This window comes from Rhinolophus ferrumequinum, chromosome 13 (genome assembly GCF_004115265.2).
Source record: "Rhinolophus ferrumequinum isolate MPI-CBG mRhiFer1 chromosome 13, mRhiFer1_v1.p, whole genome shotgun sequence".
Taxonomy (NCBI): domain Eukaryota; kingdom Metazoa; phylum Chordata; class Mammalia; order Chiroptera; family Rhinolophidae; genus Rhinolophus; species Rhinolophus ferrumequinum.
In genome coordinates, this window is record NC_046296.1 from 67,734,004 (window position 1) to 67,751,955 (window position 17,952).

Sequence of the window (17,952 nt, forward strand, 5' to 3'; positions counted from 1 at the left end):
TGAGACTACCCTTTTGGTGTGCCCCTGCGGGGACAATTGCATGGTACTTTGCTGTGATTTGAAGCCAACCTCCAAGTATGTTGGTTCTGGGGCTACTTGGGAGGGGCTCTGGTGTAGGCCAATGTAACCCACTGCCTGTGACTGGCCATGGACCTCCGGGTAGGACCTACAAAGTGATCCACGGTTGGTCACTGCCAGTGCTAAACCTAGAGGCACATGGGAGAAGCCACTCTGTGAACTGAGGACGCCTGCTACCAGTATGGGGTCTGCGGTAGCTCTGGAAAAAGCTAGGACATTGTGAGGCCTGCTGCCACCTGCCAGCTCCTGTAAAGTTCAGCCGCTGATAAAGCCTCGTGTGTTGTATGTGAGTTGGGTGAAATGGGGTCTCAGGGAATCACCAGAGTGGAGTGGGCAGAGCTTACTTACCAGGTCAATCAGATTTAGATTTGGCTGTGAGGGGGTGGGCTCATAGGAAAGATGGCATCAGCCTGCTTGCTGTTCTGAAGACGGCTCCCTCACGGGGAACATGGTGACTGTCCTCTAGACCTCACCTGGAAGCCACATTCCTTGGCCTCCCATATGCCTCTGATGCCCCAAGTCACCATCCCTCCGCTGGAGCCCATGATGAGTGCCGGCGAGTGGGTCTGTGCGAGGGCCATTTAAGAGGATAGCTGGGTTTCTCACAGCCTCTGACCTTCCCAGATGGTCGGAATCCCCACTGTTTTTCACAACCGGATGTTGTGCGGGCTCCTCTTCCCAGCAACTGTATTCCAGGCTGGGGAGCTCGGTGTGACGCTAGGGTCACTTGCTCCTGGGAGGGGTGGGGGGACCTCCGTGGCTGAGCTATCCCTCCTGCCACAACATGCAGGTGTGGAGCCCCTTTCCTATCTCTGCCCCTTCTACCTGTCTCAATATGGACTCTTCTTACATCCTTACTTATAAACCTTCTGCTCAGCCAGACTTCAGATGCTTCTCCAGGTTGATTATTCTATAATTTAGTTGTAATTTTATTGTGTTCACAGGAGCAAATAGGCACAGGGTTTAGTTACTCTACCATCTTGGGCACCTCCCCACCTCTCTCTCTCTCTCTCTCTCTCTCTCTCTCTCTCTCTCTCTCTCTCTCACCCTTAAAATGGATTAGTGGAAGCGTTAACCCCTCATCTCAAACTAGTGCCCTCTCTCCTTATTCCAAAAAACATTTGTTCTTTCAAAACTAATCATAACCCCACAATAAATCCAAACTGATGAAATCATGGTTTATTTGCCTTCAGTTCATCTAATATCTTCCGCCTTTCTCTCCATTCTAAATTTTTGACATTTTTTTCCTCATGGAATTTTTTTCTTGGTCTGCTTGACAATCATGTATTAAAGCTATCAGTTAATGAGTCAAACCAAAATAAAATACCGAAATAATTGCGTAAATGCTGTTACAAAGCCAGCAACACTGCTGACGTGGGACTTCCTGTTCATAAAGCACTCTGTCACGCCAACAGCCCCTGACTCACTGGACCTGGACGCAGGACTTTGATTTACCTTATGCAAGTGTAAATAGCAGGTGTAAACCTGGTGATACTCCCCAGTTTCAGTCAGCAAAAGAGGGTGTCATTCCAAGAAGAGGGAAAAGCATGTGCTAAGGACAATGACAAGCAGGAAAAGCAGCTAGTGGTAGGACTTCGGTCTCAGCGAGGCAGGATGGGTGGTGGGGGGGGCACGAGGTCAGGAAGTAAGGAGGGCAGCTGCCGGGCCTCGCAAGGCAACTGCTGGTTAGGAGTCTGCAGCGCAGCCAAGGATGGATTCACACCAGGGCCTGGGGCCACCACCCCCCCTGGAACGCAGCGCCGCCGCAGTCGCCGTTTGGAGCCGGCATGCCAGGCCCGGCCCGGGAGGGAGCCCTAGAGGGTGGCGCCCGGGGACCGCGCGGACCGGCGGCGACGCGCACCTGAGGGCGTTCTGTCCCCGCTGCTGATTTACAGCCCGGACCTCGCAGGGGAGGAGGAGGCCTGGCCGGGGAGGGCGCCCCAACCCAGGGCCCGCCCGCTCTTTTCGCTTTCGTTTCCCGGCGGCGCTTGCTGACCGCGCCCTAGTTTCGTTGGCAAGCGCCGCGGGGCGGGACCCGGGGGCGCCCATGGCCTTTGCCCTCCTGCCCCGCGCCCCACTGCTGCTCATACGCCTCTCGGGACAGCGGCGCGTGGCGTGTGCTGGGACCATGGCGTCGCCGCGCTGCTTCGCGCTCGAGCTGCCGGGCTGCACCTTGGCGCACTTCGCGGTTGGCACAGACGTCGCGGGCGCGCTCCCGGACCCCCGAGCCGCCGCGCTCCTGGGCCCCCCCGGCCGCAGCTACTCGCTGTGCGTGCCGGTGGCGCCGGGCGGGGACTGCGCGGCCCGGGTGCGTGCGGCGCGGCTGCACCAGCGCCTGCTGCACCAGCTGCGCTGTGGGCCCCTCCAGCGGTGTCAGCTGCGTCGGATGCTGTGCTACTATCCCGGCGGCGGGGCGGACGGCGTGCAGCACGGCGTCCTGCTCCACGACCCAGGCGACAGCCCCGAAACCCGGAGCGCGCTGCTCGCGCTGCTGGACTCGTACCTGGAGGCTCCGCGCCCGTGCCTGGGCGAGTTCGTGGGCGACCCGCGCCACCAGCTGTGGCAGTGCCTGTGGGAGCTAAGGGACGGCCAAGGGTGGCAGCAGGTGGGCCCCGAGCCCGTTGTGCCCACCCCGGAGCCCGCGCTGCACCCGGTGGTGCCCGACCTGCCCAGCTCTGGGGTCTTCCCCCACCGGGCAGCCGCCCGCGCTGTTTTGGAGGCGGTAAGAGTTCCATCCTTTCCCAGCACTCAGGGTGGACACCCCCCACCCCAAACCCCTCCCCAGACCTGAGAAATAGAGAGTGCTCTCGGGTGGGGCGGCGGTGGGGCGGGGTGGGGGCTGCCTATCAAGGCCTCTCTTGCCTGGGTGGTTGATATACTCCAGTCCGCACATCAGGTAGTCACGGCGGCCAGGCTCTGCCCAGGCGCAGTGGCCCTTTCGTGATTCCTGCCTGCCAGACCTTCCATTCTGATGTGGCAAACTGATACCTTAGCGAGCCGTGCGATGTCTGCTGTAAATGCATGCTGGAGGTGCCACAGGAGGAAAGGGACCGCTGTACCGGAGAGATGCGGTCATCCTGGAAGTAATCTCTCCATTCCCGGAGGTGGTGGAGAAAGGGCCTGAGTTTGGGGGTTTAGTGGTTTAGACTTGAACAATGCCTGCCTACTTGGGCTGCCACCTGGGTCACTCAGCTAGCCTAAGTTTGTTTTCCCTCTTTCATATGTAAAATACCTAATGTAGTGATGATTAAGGGAACGTGTGATATACCTCAGATGCTTGTGAAGGCGGGGCTGGGATACCACAGCCTAGGCAGGGGGGGATGTCCAGACTCCACCTCCTGGAGCTGCACTGTGGCCCTTAGATACCTTTTACAAGTTTAGGGGAGAGCATTGAGGACTGGTTAAGAGTGCAGGACCAGCCGCTTGGGTTGAAATCCAAACTCGGGCTTATTACCCGTGTCACTATCAGTAAGTTTCTTAAACAGTCTTTGAGTCAGTTTCCTTAATCCACAGATGGCATCACCAAAGGACCCCAGGCACAGAGTTATCATGAAGCTGGCCATGTGAATACTCTGAAAGCACTAGAGTGTTGCCTTGCTCAGCGTAAAGCACATAGATTAATGCCTGGGCCTCAGGGTACAGATTCTGTGGGTGTGCAGTGAGTGGATGCAGAGTGAGGGCTCTGAGTCCTGGGAACACCAGGGTCTTCTCCCTCGGTGCCTGCCGTGCTCTGTGCTCTTCTCCACGCCCGAGCAATGAGGAAAGGACAGGGTGCCCACTTCTCTCCTTGGAGCTGCAGTGCAGCTGATATCCCACATTTGACGTGGTTTCAGGTGGGGCCTGTCGTTCCCATGTTGCTGTGTGACACTGCTCTGCAGTCGTGTGTCAATCATGGTCCTTTCTCTTTTGGGGGAAGCAGGTCAGCAGGGTTACCATGTCCTTGGGCTGCAGCCAGGTGGTATAAATAAAGCTACCCAGCCCTTCTCAGGTTCAAAATACTATGAACTGTGGCGTGGTGCCAAACATAACTTAAGTCTCCTTAGCATTAGGCAAGGTTGCTCTCAGCAGTGAGATACGGCTTCTGCAAAAGCCACGTTACCTCCCTGCTGATGTGTGGATGTTGTTTTGCAGAGTATACCCTTCATTCCCGAAGCCCGGGCCGTGCTTGACCTGGTCGACCAGTGCCCAGAACAGGTCCAGAAAGGCAAGTTCCCGGTCATTGTCATTGAAGGACTGGATGCCACAGGTAAGAGGATAGTACCTTTAGTTATAGCAGTGAGATTAATGGATCAATTGCAGGAATAGACAAAACTTTATACAGAGGTCAAACCCTAAGCATCAGGGGAGCCTCTGTGTGTGCTGGCACGGAGCTGGGCAGGCCTGGGTCACAGAGACACAGGAGCCCCTCGTGTGAGGCCTCGGGAGGGGTGGGGGCACCGAGCCTCAGCTGACACCAGAGACACTGAGTGCAGCCTCGGTGTGGGACATAAGGGCGCCGGAGTCATGGTCAGGGACAGCTTGGAAGGGTTGACACCTGGCTTGTGTTTTCAGTTCCAATAGGAGCTGGTCAGGTGAGGCCCTCCCGACACACAGAAGAAACAGCACAGGTGACACTTGAGCCAGCATGGTTTGCCTGGGACCACAGGCAGATCAGAGGCCCCTTTTGGTGCAAACTTTTGAAGAAGTAGGAAGTGGAGCGAAGGAGTCTTTGGAGTTGCCAAGGAGATGTCAAAATTAGTGGATGTGCTGCATGTGGCCCAAAACACAAAAGCAGGAAAAGTGTGGCCCCAGGGCAGCAGGAGACACCCAAGTGTTGATCTTGGGGGACACAGCATCATGTGACTCAGTGTCAGCTGAAGAGTGTCATGAGGGCTGAGGCAGAGCTGATAACGGAGCCTCCATATCAGAGTTTGCCATTTATTTGTCAACAAGAGGACCAGTTTGCTTTTCTTCCAAGTCTCCTAGTACCAGAGGAATCCTAGGTTCCCAAGGGTCTGCAGCGTTTTAGAAAGAATCCTATTATTTAATCAACTCCTTTGATTTACAGGTTGAAAGATTGAAAGAATGTCTTTGTTCTTTCCAATATGAACTTTTGGGAGTGATAGAATGGCGAGGGTTAAGACGTGCTGTGTTCTCTGTATGACCTACAGGTAAAACCACTGTGACCCAGTCAGTGTCCGATTCACTCAAGGGCATCCTCTTAAAGTCACCACCTGATTGCATCAGCCAGTGGAGGAAACTCTTTGATGATGAACCAACTATCATTAGAAGAGCTTTTTACTCTTTGGGCAATTACATCGTGGCTTCTGAAATAGCTAAAGAATCTACCAAATCTCCCGTGATTGTAGACAGGTGGGTATTTTCTTCCTTACATTTAAGTGTGTGTGTACAAGGGCCTGTGTGTATGTGTGCGCTTGTGTGTACATATGCCAGGGGTGCCAAAAAAATGTATACACATTTTAAGCGATGTTAACACTTTGGTCAACTCAAGCAGTAGTTCGCCGTAATAAGTAGTGTCTGGACGCTGATGGGAACCACTCTGAGCACCTCTTATAATTGCAGAAGTCAAACGTGACTTGTATCCATCTTTTGTTGTATTACAATTTTAATGCAGTTTTTTTCCTTTCTTAAAATGTGCATACATTTTTTTGGCACCCTCTGTATATGCAAATACACAATTGTGTTTATTAAGCGAAACTGTGTTATAATAGGAATAATGTCTATGATTCATTAATTACCTACATCATTGCCTGGAATTTTGCTGAGAGCTTTATATATATGATATTAATCCCTGGGACAGTCACTTGGCTAAGAGCATACCCCGTGTTACCCTCTACTTACTAACGAGAAAGGTTAAGGAACTTGCCCAAGTGACTGAGCTAGAAATAGCATCGTGGGGATAGTCACCAAACTCTGCCTCACAAATCAGTGCTTTCAGTGGTTCGTTTGTTCATTGGCTTTGTCAGCAACATTCTTCTCGACACCTACTGTGTGCCAAAGACTATTCTTAGTTTAGGGAATTTAGTGGTAAATGAGATAGTCAGTGCCTTGCTTTGTGGGGTCAAACATGCCATCGAAGGAGCGGGTGATGATCAAGGGCATACATACATAAGATCATGTCAGAGGATGAGGCGATGTGAAGAGAACAGACTGAGATGCTGTGGTGGAGGATGGCTAAACCCCTGCTAGAGGTGGCGTAGAGAGGCCCAGTCTAGGAGGTACCATTGATCTGAGCTCTGAATGGCCAAAAAGAGACTGATGTGAAATTATGGAGTATTGGAAAGCATTAGGGAGGGGGTACCAGCAGGAACAGAGCACAGGGACGGGAGCCAACACATTTGAGGATAGAAATGGGCCAATGTGATGAAAACATAGTGGACGAGGGGTGCTTTCTGGGTGAATGAAAAGAGAAAGGCAGAGGACAGATCAGCGGGTCTGTAGCCATGGTCAAGAGTGTGGAATTTATTCTGGGTGCAGTGGGGGAACCACTGAAAGGTTTCGGATAATGGCGTGACATAAACTGAATTATATGTTTGGAATCCCATACATAAGAAGTCACTTTAAAATGCTATAACAGTGGACAAAGGGTCTGGCAAATATGTCATATAGGCTTACTCAGCATGTGATGGGGTGAGGGACAGGGAAATGACAGTTACAGTGAGAACCCATTTTGCTCTTACCAGGTTGGTGAGAACGAGTTAGAAATGTCCTGGTACCCAGGACACAGGCGATGCAGGGGAGTGATGGAAACTCCCACATGGTGCTGGCGGGAGTGGGTGCCGGCAGTGACTTGGAGAGCGATTTGAGAAGATGTAGCAAAGTGAGCGAGTGCTTCCACCTCCGGAAGAAACACTCAGCTTTGTTTATAATACTGAACCTTTGAGAAACTAAAGCCCTCCAGAGAAGAAAGGGCAAATAAACAGTGGCCTTTTTCTGATTGGAGCACCGAACGGTGATCTAGCAGTACAATGCACCCAACATGCATAAATCGGGAGACCATAGTTTCAAATGAAAAAAAATCAAGGGGAAAAAAGAGGTTTGACAGAATACATGCAGAATAACCCGTAGTGCAGAGTACAGAGGAACGAAGGGGCGTTGAACACCAAATCAGGAGCGTGTGGTGCTCTGGGAGGGAGAGGGCAGTGCAGCTGAGAAGGAGTACTAAAGGCTTTGATGGCAATTGGGTTATTTCTTTCCTTTTTTAAGGAGGGCGCAGCTCACAGTGACCCATGTGGGGATCGAACTGGCAACCTTGGTGCTATTAGCACTGTGCTCTAACCAACTGAGCTAACCGGCCACCCCCAGTTATTATTTCTTAACATTACAAGAATGTTCTTTTTATTGTTCTGTCTGCAATTTTACTGATTTTGGGAAAGATAAGCTGTTGTACTGAAGTAGGGCAAGTATTCAGCAAAGAACGTGAATCGTAAATGTCTCATTGAATTTCAAGACGTGAACACATCCAGGTAGAGCCCGCACCCAGACCACGTCCCACAAGCCCACCACCTTCTCCCTCCCGGCCACCACCCGTCCTCCCCACACTGGTAAGCACTGTGTGGCTTCCATCACCACAGGCGCGTTCTGCCTGTTCTTGAACTTCACACAGAGACACGTGAAGTGCTCTCTGCATCTGACTCCCTTCATGCTGCTCCGAGGTTCCTCCTCGGAGGTTGCTGTGTACGTTCTTTTACAGAATGTTGGTGCACACGTGTGTGCAGTGCTGTTGCCTGGAGCCTTAGGAGTGGGCTTGCGGGGACGTGGGGTTCAGTGTGTTGAGCTGTAGTACGCATTGCAAAACGTTTTCTGAAATGGTGGACACAACTCACAGTGCCCTGTCCCACAGCGGCGTTTGAGAATGCCCTTGTGCTCACATCCTAAGCAACATTTAGCACTGCCAGTCTAACTTCAGCTTTTCCTCTTGTTCTGGCGGGTGAGTTGGTCAATTAAAAGGTAGTTTGCTGCATCTGGAAACAGAACTTCTACTCTTTCTTGAACTATCTTTCTCTGTATACTTTTCTATATCTCTGAAATATTCCACAAAGAGCTCACACTGTGTGTTTGTAAAGAATAAAGTGTGCGGCGGTGGTGGTGGTGGTAGGGCAGGGCAAGAGGAAAACAGTACAAATCGTGTAGTGAGAAGGTCTGTGCTATCCTCTAAGTTATCATGGCAGTAGGTAATTTTAACTTTGGGCCTGGTGAGATAATTATTTCAAAGTTGGCAACTTAGAAAGAATCCTAGGAAAGGGTCCAAACCACGCTCCTTTATGGGATCTCTTTGCCTGGATAATATTTTTGCCCTATTTTTAAAGTGCTGAATGCTACCGTATGTGATACCTATTCTTCCCAGTCTTCTTTATTTCAAAGAGAAAACCTCAACGTTTCCTAACAGAGTGTGACTTCATGGGGCACATTGTTTCCTAAGACGTCCAAAATCCGGAAAGCAGCACCAGCTTCCGTGTGTAGGCAGGTACATCCTCCGTTCCGCGGGTTCCTATCTGTTCAGTGGGGATTGGTGTTATCCCTTCCCTGCTGATTACGAAGACTTGTGATGAATAGCCAATGAGTAGATGCAGGAGGAAGTGCTTTGAAAGTAGCAAATTACTGTTAAAATATAAAGCATTGCTATCTAAGCTGTATATAATGTGTCGGCAAATTGCATTTAATTTGAACTAATGTGGTTTGTCTGATGGCAGGAATGGAGAATACTAAATAGTGGAGAGAGTCTGAAATTGATGGCCAGAAGGTGTGATTATTTAAAATGAGCTGCTGTATTGTCAATCAGAGAACTCTCTACTCATCAAAAACAGGGCCCACATTCTTCCCCTGATTTTTCTTCTTTGTGTCTGTGAATTGTCTGCAATTTTGTTCTTTAAAGAGATACTGCATCACCTTGTCAGATGAGAAGAAAAGAGCAGTTGTTTGTTGTCTGGGTGAGTTTTGTTCATGTTTAAAGATTTTAATGAAATCCATTTCAGACAACACCATCATCTAGTTGAAAATCTACAAGGGAGACAGAGTAATTTTTGATAGCGACTGTAGTTAAGGCTGGCAACTTAATCACCCTCATTACCTTTAAAAGTCTACTCTTGCTCATGGTTTTTCTATAATAAAGAAGGCTTTTTACATTGAAACGCTATCAGCCGCTGCATTCATTGCTGAGAATTTAATTTCATGAGCATGGAGCATGTGCAAAACACAGGGCAAATTATAGTTTGGTTTGCTAAGAAAAAGAAAACCCAGACGCTGCATGGATTTATTCAACTTGGGAGGCAACATGCACCTGATAGAGAAGGTGGAAGTTCAAGTGTGTCAGTGATAAGAGCCAGGTAGGTGTTGCCAGGTAGGAGACGCATAGCAGCTCACAGCTGCAGTGGCCTGAGGATCTCAGAGCAAGCACACGTAGGGAGGTGGACTGGGGCTTGGCAGGGCGCGCAGTGTTAGAACTGATCAGCTCCCAGGTTAATTTTTGGCATTTGTCCTTTGCAGTATTGTCTGTATTATGTTACTATCATTTGACATGATCTGGCTTTAGTGTCCAATAAGGACTAGCTATTGTCTTGTAATGACGATGTGATACAACCATTTTTATGGGAGGAAAAGCTTTCCTGGCTTTAATGTTCCAGATGAGGAAATTGAGACTATTTTGCCTTAAATGACTTACCAATGTCCACAAAGCAAGTAGGTGGCAGAAGGTGAAACAATACGCAGCTTGGATAACACTGCATTTATTTTGGAGATACCACTATGTCCTTTCCACTGTGAAAAAGTAGTTCGAATCTAAAATAATTAAGAATTGAGGATTTTTAAGACAATGAAGGCAGTAAATAAAATACAGCCAAGGAGAGGGCCATGGGCACCTTTCTACAATGGGATGTTTCATAACTTTTCATTAGTATTTGTTGTAGGTTATTGTCCTTTGATGCTGGATTTGGAGTTTCACATTTAGTCACTTAAAATTGGAATATGACACGAACAGGGCAAGAATACAGTAAGTTACGCTAATTAGTGAAATAATTCCAATTCATTCATTCATACCCCCGCATAAAATTTATTGCAGGCCCATTGTATGTAAGTCAGACACTTATTTCAGGTTTTGGAATACAAGATAACTAAGCAGGAATTATCTAATGGAGAGACCTTAGTTGTCAGCAGTTCGCTCTAATTTACAATGAGAGGTTCTTTCATAGAGTGGAGTATGAGGGGCCGAAGGCCTGGGGAGAAAACGTTGACTTCTGCATGGGGGCGTCATCTGAGTGGGGCTCTGAGGGAAGACGAGGGGTTTTGCTGACTGAGAACCCCACTCCAGCTGGAGGAAGGAGTGTGGCGACAGCCAGGTGCCCGGGACCCACTGCGTAGGGTGCCCGTGTCTCAGCATGAGGCGGACTGTTTTCCGGCAGGTAGTGAGTGGGAAGACATCGGACACTTTGAAATAGATGCTGATCTGATTTGCTTTTATGGTTGTGATTTTCTGTGACTCCCCCTAATACATGTTTAAAAACAGCCAGTCCAGAATGACCAACTTTGCTTGGAGAGGGTGGGTGGGGCGGGGGGAGATACAGGCTGCAGCTGGGGTTCCCAGAACAGGGTTTCATCGGCAAGTTCCAATTTAAAACAATGCAGGAGCTGGATGGGCCCACAGTCGTTCGCGTGGCCAAGACACAACCTTAAAGACAGATGGGCCACCAAACAAGTCTGGCACCTCCCGTCGTCCTCCCTCCATGAAGAAAGCACACTGCACGGCTGGAAGTGTGACCGTGTAATCTCGCCGTGCATGCACTTGCAATTCAGACACTGTGGCTCCGTGAAGAGCCCACTGCTTTCTTATTGTGGTGGTTGATTTTATTTATGACCCTTTATAAATACTCTTCGAAATGAGGTTTCATTGTCTTATTTCCTTGATGCCATGCTAGGAAAGCCCAAGCTGCGCCGTCCCTGGTTTCGCCATCGTCAGCGGCTGACTTCTAGGTGCTAATTCCCAGCTTCTGCAGATGGGGTCTCACTGCTCCTGTCTCTCTCAGGTACTGGCACAGCACAGCCACCTATGCCATCGCCACCGAGGTGAGCGGGGGTGTCCAGCACCTGCCCCCGGCCCATCACCCCATATACCAGTGGCCGAGGGACCTGCTCAGACCTGACCTGGTCCTGCTGCTCACCGTGAGCCCCGAGGAAAGGATAAAGAGGATCCAGGCCCGTGGCATGGACAGGACCAGAGAGGAAGCTGAACTGGAGGCCAACAGCATCTTTCGTCAGAAGTAGGTGTCTCGATGCGATGCGCGTGGCAGGGGACCCTGGCCGTGGCGGGAGCCACGGTCAGCACTGACTCAACGTGTCTGGAGGGAATGATGCTTTCCTGTTTTCCAATCCCAAGAGGCAAAGTTCTCCAAGTAGCTCAGCTCCTGCCGATGGCAGTTTCACGGTGGGGCTCCAGCACTGTTTTCTGCGAGCCGTGGGACGTCCAACTGGGGATCAGACCTTTCTCCTCGAGCCGGCTGTGCCCGGGACAGCATGACCCTGATCAGGACAGTACACGTTTCTGGGTCTCGGGTCCCCAAGCATAACACGAGGGCCACAGAGCGCTGTATGAGGAGCTCACCGTGACTTGCACCTGTCTGGCACGGCACTGTCACGTTCGTTGATCCTTACAAGGACAACAATAGCCATATTTTACAGTTTATAAAATCGAGGCCCAAAGAATTAAGTGGTTTCTAGAAATTTGCATAGGTACTAAGTAGTAAAACTGGCATTAAAATCAAGATCTTCTGATTTTAAGGCAGTGCTTTCGTATTCGTTACAGCAGCCAGAGAGTCTGGACCATCTTACTGCTCTCTGGCTGAGTGTGAATCAGGAAAGGTTTGGGAATCCAGAACAGAATAGTTTATGTAAACAAACAGTGATAGCACTGTTATCATCACATAATACTGTTCTCACATAAAGGACAACTCTGCTGTGTGTAAAGAAACCACGTTAAGAAGCAGTTTACTTGTAGTAATTCAGTTAAACCTCATGACAGACTTGCAAGGAAGACATTATTTCAGTCCTCATTTTACAGATGAGAAAACTGAGGCAAAGCGGGGAAAGAAATTTGACGAGTTCACTTAGCTAGTGAAGGCAGAGCAGAGTGTGGGCCCAGAGCACCCGCTCTGCGTGCCTGCTGCAACCACAAGGCTGTTGTGTTTCCATCATTTCATGTACACAGAAAGGCTGGGTCACACTGAGACCAGCAGAGGGATTCTGATGGGATTTTAGAACATTCAGAGGTGAAAACAATGTGTATGCTAAACTATTCTAAACGTCTGGCTTATCTGAAGTCCTTCAGGGCACAGACTGTGGAGACACTTGGCATTGGGCACATTACTTAATCTCTTTGAGCCTTTGCTACTTTGTTTGCAAAATGGGGATGGCAGTGGTTCCTTCTAAAGTTATTCGGAGTATGAAATGGGAATAATCATGCAGAATACTAATGCTTGGCAGATAATAGGTGCTCCATAAATGCTAGCTAGTAAGCATTATTATTAACTTACCATTTAAACAGTGTCTCAGATGTGTCCTGTGGGCAAAGCTAGTTGCTCAAGGGAGCAGTGTGGGGACCTTGCTTCAAGCAACATTTGCATGAAGAGCTAACTGTTTCCCCGAAAATAAGACCTAGCTGGACAATCAGCTCTAATGCATCTTTTGGAGCAAAAATTAATATAAGACCCGGTCTTATATTATATATATATTATATATATAACGTAATATAAGACCGAGTCTTATAGTAAAATAAGATCCGGTCTTATATATTACCTTATATAAGACCGGGTCTTATATTAATTTTCGCTCCAAAAGGCGCATTAGAGCTGATTGTCCAGCTAGCTCTTATTTTCGGGGAAACACGGTATGTTAAGAGGGGTGCCAACTACTTTCCTCCCGCCTGTTCTCAGGGTAGAAGAGACCTACCAGCGGATGGAGAAGCCTGCCTGTCTCGTCGTTGATGCCAGCCCCTCAAAAGAAAAGGTCCTCCAGGTGGTTTTAAGCCTAATCCAAGACAACTGTCATTAATTATGGTTACTCGGGGCCAGGTGACACATTTTACTTGATTTGGTGTTGTTTGATACATATCAGCCCACGACTGGTTGTGCGATTTCCCAGATCTCTGTGTCCTAAGTCTGATGTGTGGCAGAAAATTGGAGACTTGGACATTTCAATTTTACCTCAACCATCGTGCTTACTTCTGACCGACGGACCCATCCAGGTTGAGGCTGGGTCATGTTCTCGCCAGAGGCCAGTGGTTGCTTTCTGCCTAGTATAATAAACATGTTTTTGGAACGTATTTTTAACTACATGTGTACTAAACGCCTCCAAGATTTGTCTCATCCAGAAAGCACGAGATGCACACAAGCAACCAGAAATATCTTCCGAGTCGACGGCAGTCCTTCCCTCCCCATACCCCAGCCCTCCGCAGGCCCACACCTGGCTCACTGATGAGACCGGGACGTAGTCAATGTTGACGTCCCAACCTGGCCACACTCTAGGACACTTAGCCCAACTCCTGGAGCCACACGATCCCGGAGGACATGTCTGTGTGTCCTGCCTGTTGGAAGACGCTCCCACGGAGTGGTCTTGTGGGTGGGGGACCCTGAGCAGAAGGCACCTGACTTGCATGTGCAGCTCGCAGTCCTCTCGTCAGCACTTCAAACAGAGAGACAGCCAACCCAAGAAACTCTAAGTACAGATACACCAACCTCGTTTGGATTATACTGTGCTTGTTTATATTCCTGTCCTTCCCTCCGAATATAATGAGTGTTTTGCACTGAACCACATACATTAAACTTACATTGATGTTTCCATCATGTTTTTCCACGTTGTAGGGGCTGCGCTTCCCTAATTAAAACGGAAGCCGAGAAGCTACTGCAGTGTTTCTTGTGTATTTTCATTCCACAGATTTCACTTATCTTAATAAGCACAGTGGATCCGAGAATGGGATTTCTTAGTGAGTTATCTTGCACTTGAATGTCTTATGATTGCACATGAACTCAGCTTTGAGATCTGTTTGGCTAGAGAAAAATAGCAGAGGAAAGAGGAAACTTTATGGGTTTGTGGCTGTGTAAGCCATTTAACATCAGTAGTTCATGTAACTGTATCTAAAATGTGACAGTAATTCCTTATGTGTCTTAAGGAGCTGGCTGAACCCGGTGATTACCTAATATTCCTTCCATTTCTGAGACAGACGAATCTGCAAATTATTTTGGGGAAATGCCTCAAGAAGATGTTCCCCCCGAATAATTAAATTGAAGGCCTTATCAGGTTTTATCCTGTGGCATCTCCAATTATAATAAAGTTTAGTATTAACTGTATTGTACTATTTTCCAAAAGAATGAAATCACTTATACATAATATATCTACGTATATAAATATGACATTGGTTTCAGTTGAAAATATTTTTAAAGCTGATATAATTGTGTTAGGTTTCTCTAGGATGTGATATCCAACTATGTTATTGGTGTTAATTACTTACAACATTCTGAAGAGCTTATGCTGGCGCCTAGAAAAACAAGCATTGGATGCCTCCTTTGTGTACCTTGCAAATGAGTAAACTGGCCCTGGCTTTCTAATCTGTGCTGTTGTCACAAGTGTGTGTTGGTTTTCCGAAGGTGCTGGTCTTGCTCGGAGGGAATTTGTGGTCGAGGCAGTGGAGAAGCTGAGTGCCCGGGTCAGGGCAATGTCATCAGAGTGTTTTCTGAGCAAAAGGAGAGCACTTCTGTTTTGTTTCAGACATCGTTTCAAGAAAATGCAACCCCTTCTCCTTGCAAACATTAACGGGAGTTCCCTCTCATCCACTAAGAAATGATTCTCTGTACACTCGGGCTCCTTGTGCTCTGATAGCTACACGCTTGGTGAGTCTGAGATAAGACAGCTCCGCCTACCAAGAAACTGACAACGAGAAACCATTCGCTTGGCTCGGTTTCATTACAAGGTGACTTGGGTTCTGTTCCTGGGATAGACCTTTAGCTGTGCTAAATATTTCTCCTCCCTTTCTGCCACAGTAATAGAATTTTAGATCAGCACACGGTGGCCCGCAATACGAGCACATTTCCAAGCTTCCCTTACTGTCAGCCGGGGTGGCTCACAGGTTCTTCCAATAGTCCATGAGCAGAAGGGACCTGTGGGAGGTCGGGGGAGGGCGTTCCTCTCCCCTTTTAACCTTTCACACTGGCTGGTCATCACTGGTGGTAGTGAGCCATGTCAGGACCAAGTGACCAGGGTGGCACCGTAGCGATGGGGCAGCAAGAGGCGATGGGGAATGCCGTATGGAGCAGGACTAGGTATGAAAGGGTCCGATGCTGCACCGGAAAGGGCATATCCACCCAGGAAGCAGCTGGGGAGCAGACCGAGCTCGTGTGGAGACACTGGGTGGCCACCTTCTCCGTTTCCTCCCATCTCAGTGGCACTTGTCTGGGTGTTTTGTTTGTTTTGTTTGTTTTCTAGACCAGAATCTCCTTTTGTGCTGACTCTTCTCTCTGTGAAATCTCTTCTAGGAGTAATTGTGTAGCATCTTAAAAACATTTCGGCCCTGGGATCTTTTCGAAATGTATACCAAGGAAATAATCAGTGATACCCATAAAAATGTTCTGTCATATCTGCATAGTTCACTTTGAGTAGTTGGGATATGTTTATGTAAATGCATAATGTATATTTACATATAATAGATGTTGATTAAATACATTAGGGGAAATCCTTTGATGGACTGCAAAGCAGAATGCAAAGCACCTAAGAAGGTATAAAGTATCAAAAACACTTTTCTCCCAGTGACAGCCAGTGATTTCAATTTCAGCAAAAAGCGAAGAAACAGCTCACACCATCTTACCCACTGCCGAGGGTGGGCAGAGTCAGAACCAGATTCCGTGGACGTGAGCAGGCAGAGGACTGCAGGAAGACAGTGTGTTTCAGGCCTGTGGCTTTCTCGCCATTCGAGGTGCTGTTTTGCTTTGAATTCTGAACCCAGGGGTCAGAAGCTAAGCTCTGTTTCACACTAACAAATCCATCCACTAGCCGGTTCATTTTAACCTCCAGGTTTCTGTAAACGCAGCTTTCTTCGTATACTCAGATATTTTCTTAGTATGAGCAGGGAGAGGAAAAATGGTGCTGCCTCCTCCCCTTCCTGCCCCCCCAGGAAGGTATTTTTTTTTCCTCATTTCAAAAGTGTGGTAATTTCCTGAAATTCATTCCATGTACAGCTGCAATCTACATAGGGGAAAGCGTTCCTTTATATGGTCGCTAATTAGCTGGTCTTCCTCAGAGCAGCATAGCTGGTCAGTAGAGGAAAACTATTTAGTCCTATCAGGATTGAAACTTAACATAATTTGAACTTTTAACAGTTCCTCTAGGTAATACACGCCCTTTTCTTAGAGAAAAGCTTGGCCTCTTGCATGTTTTAGTCTTCAAAGGCCCGCTCTGGCCTCACTCCAGGATGGACTCAGGGTGCCTGGGGCAAGAGTGTCATCTGGGCAGTGTGGGGAGGGGACGATGGGCCTGTGGTCACGTTATCCTCTCGTTGACTGTGTGTGGACCGTCCTGCGGGTGTGGGCGGGTTAGATGTGTTTCTGGTAGCCCTTCGTGACAAACATGGCCTCCGCTGCGGCCTCATGGTGTCTGGATCTGAGTGTCTGCCTTCCATCGGCCCCAGCCAGGGTCCCCCTCAGGCCCAGCTCCAGTCCCACAGCCATCAGAGCCCGTCTCTGGGGGCCCTATACTCTCAGGGCCTATTCAGAGGTCACTGAACTGAGAGCAGTCAGGAATGTCTGTGTCCCCTCGGAACCATTCCGTGCAGTCTGGTTTGTTTAGACGTGACTTTTTTCCAGGTTGGCTCAGAGAAGTTCCTGGTCAAAGAGGGAGAGATGCATGCTGTCCACATCCGCCTCACTGAACTGTTACTCTCTGTTCCACGGCAAAGCCTGGAGATAGGAAAAGGGGACGCATGCACCTCACCATCTCACACTTTATTTTTTTTTTTTCCCTTGGGAAGCAAATCGAATCTTCCATTTGCGTACCAGGTTCTGGATTTCACAGTGATGTCCTTTGGTGGGGTTCTGTCTTCATCTGTTTTGTGCGGGGCCCTTGCTGGGTCCTTTCAGCCTGGAAATGTATGTTCTTGAGTTCTTGGAAATTTCCTTGAATTGTTTCCTTGATGAATTATGCTCCTCACTTTTTTTCTTTTTTTCTGTATAGCCTGTTATTCAGATGTTGGACATTTTGGACTGGTTTTCTAATTTCCTTATCTTTTCTCTCACATATTACCTTTTTTCTACCTTTACTACATTTTATAATATTTATTCAACTTGGTGTTTAAAATCGTCTATTAAGATTTTCATTTCTGCTATCAAGTTGCCAAATTCTAAAAGCTTTCCTGTCTTCTCTTCTACCCTCCCTTTCTTTCTTTCTTTCTTTCTTTCTTTCTTTCTTTCTTTCTTTCTTTCTTTCTTTCTTTCTTTCTTTCTTTCTTTCTTTCTTTCTTTCTCTTCTTAGCTAGATTTTTAAAAAGTACTATCTTTTTTTCTTGGATGCACTGTCTTTTCTTACCTTTCTGAGACTATTAGTTATGGCTTTATTTAAAACTCTCCCTGCAAAGTATTCATTTTCTCTAAGGTGGATTCTGGTTTGTTTTATTTGCATCTTCCAGATAAGAAAGATGCTTCCCTCCGTCTGGCCATACTTGGCTGGGAGGTTAAAACTTTTGTGCCTGGCTTCCACTCTCACCGGGGGAGGGGAGCTCTCCTGTCCTGGGCTATTGCTGCAGCCGCCCAGCTGGCCTCCTCATCTATCTTCCATCTTGCCTCGCCTCTCTTTCAAGCGGACATCTTATTATAGCCCCTCCTTGTGGAAAACCTCTCATCTCTC

At 48.3% G+C, this 17,952-nt stretch overlaps 1 protein-coding gene across 1 annotated transcript; it reads left to right on the forward strand.

Moving 5' to 3' along the window:
• The first annotated feature begins 1,698 nt into the window (after positions 1 to 1,698).
• CMPK2 (cytidine/uridine monophosphate kinase 2) lies at positions 1,699 to 17,501 on the forward strand. The gene is made up of 5 exons (XM_033125190.1): positions 1,699 to 2,800; positions 4,210 to 4,324; positions 5,229 to 5,430; positions 11,097 to 11,330; positions 12,999 to 17,501. Exons 1-5 carry the CDS (start codon positions 2,126 to 2,128, stop codon positions 13,114 to 13,116), a joined length of 1,344 nt encoding a protein of 447 aa, XP_032981081.1. The 5' UTR covers positions 1,699 to 2,125; the 3' UTR covers positions 13,117 to 17,501.
• Positions 17,502 to 17,952: the final 451 nt, after the last annotated feature.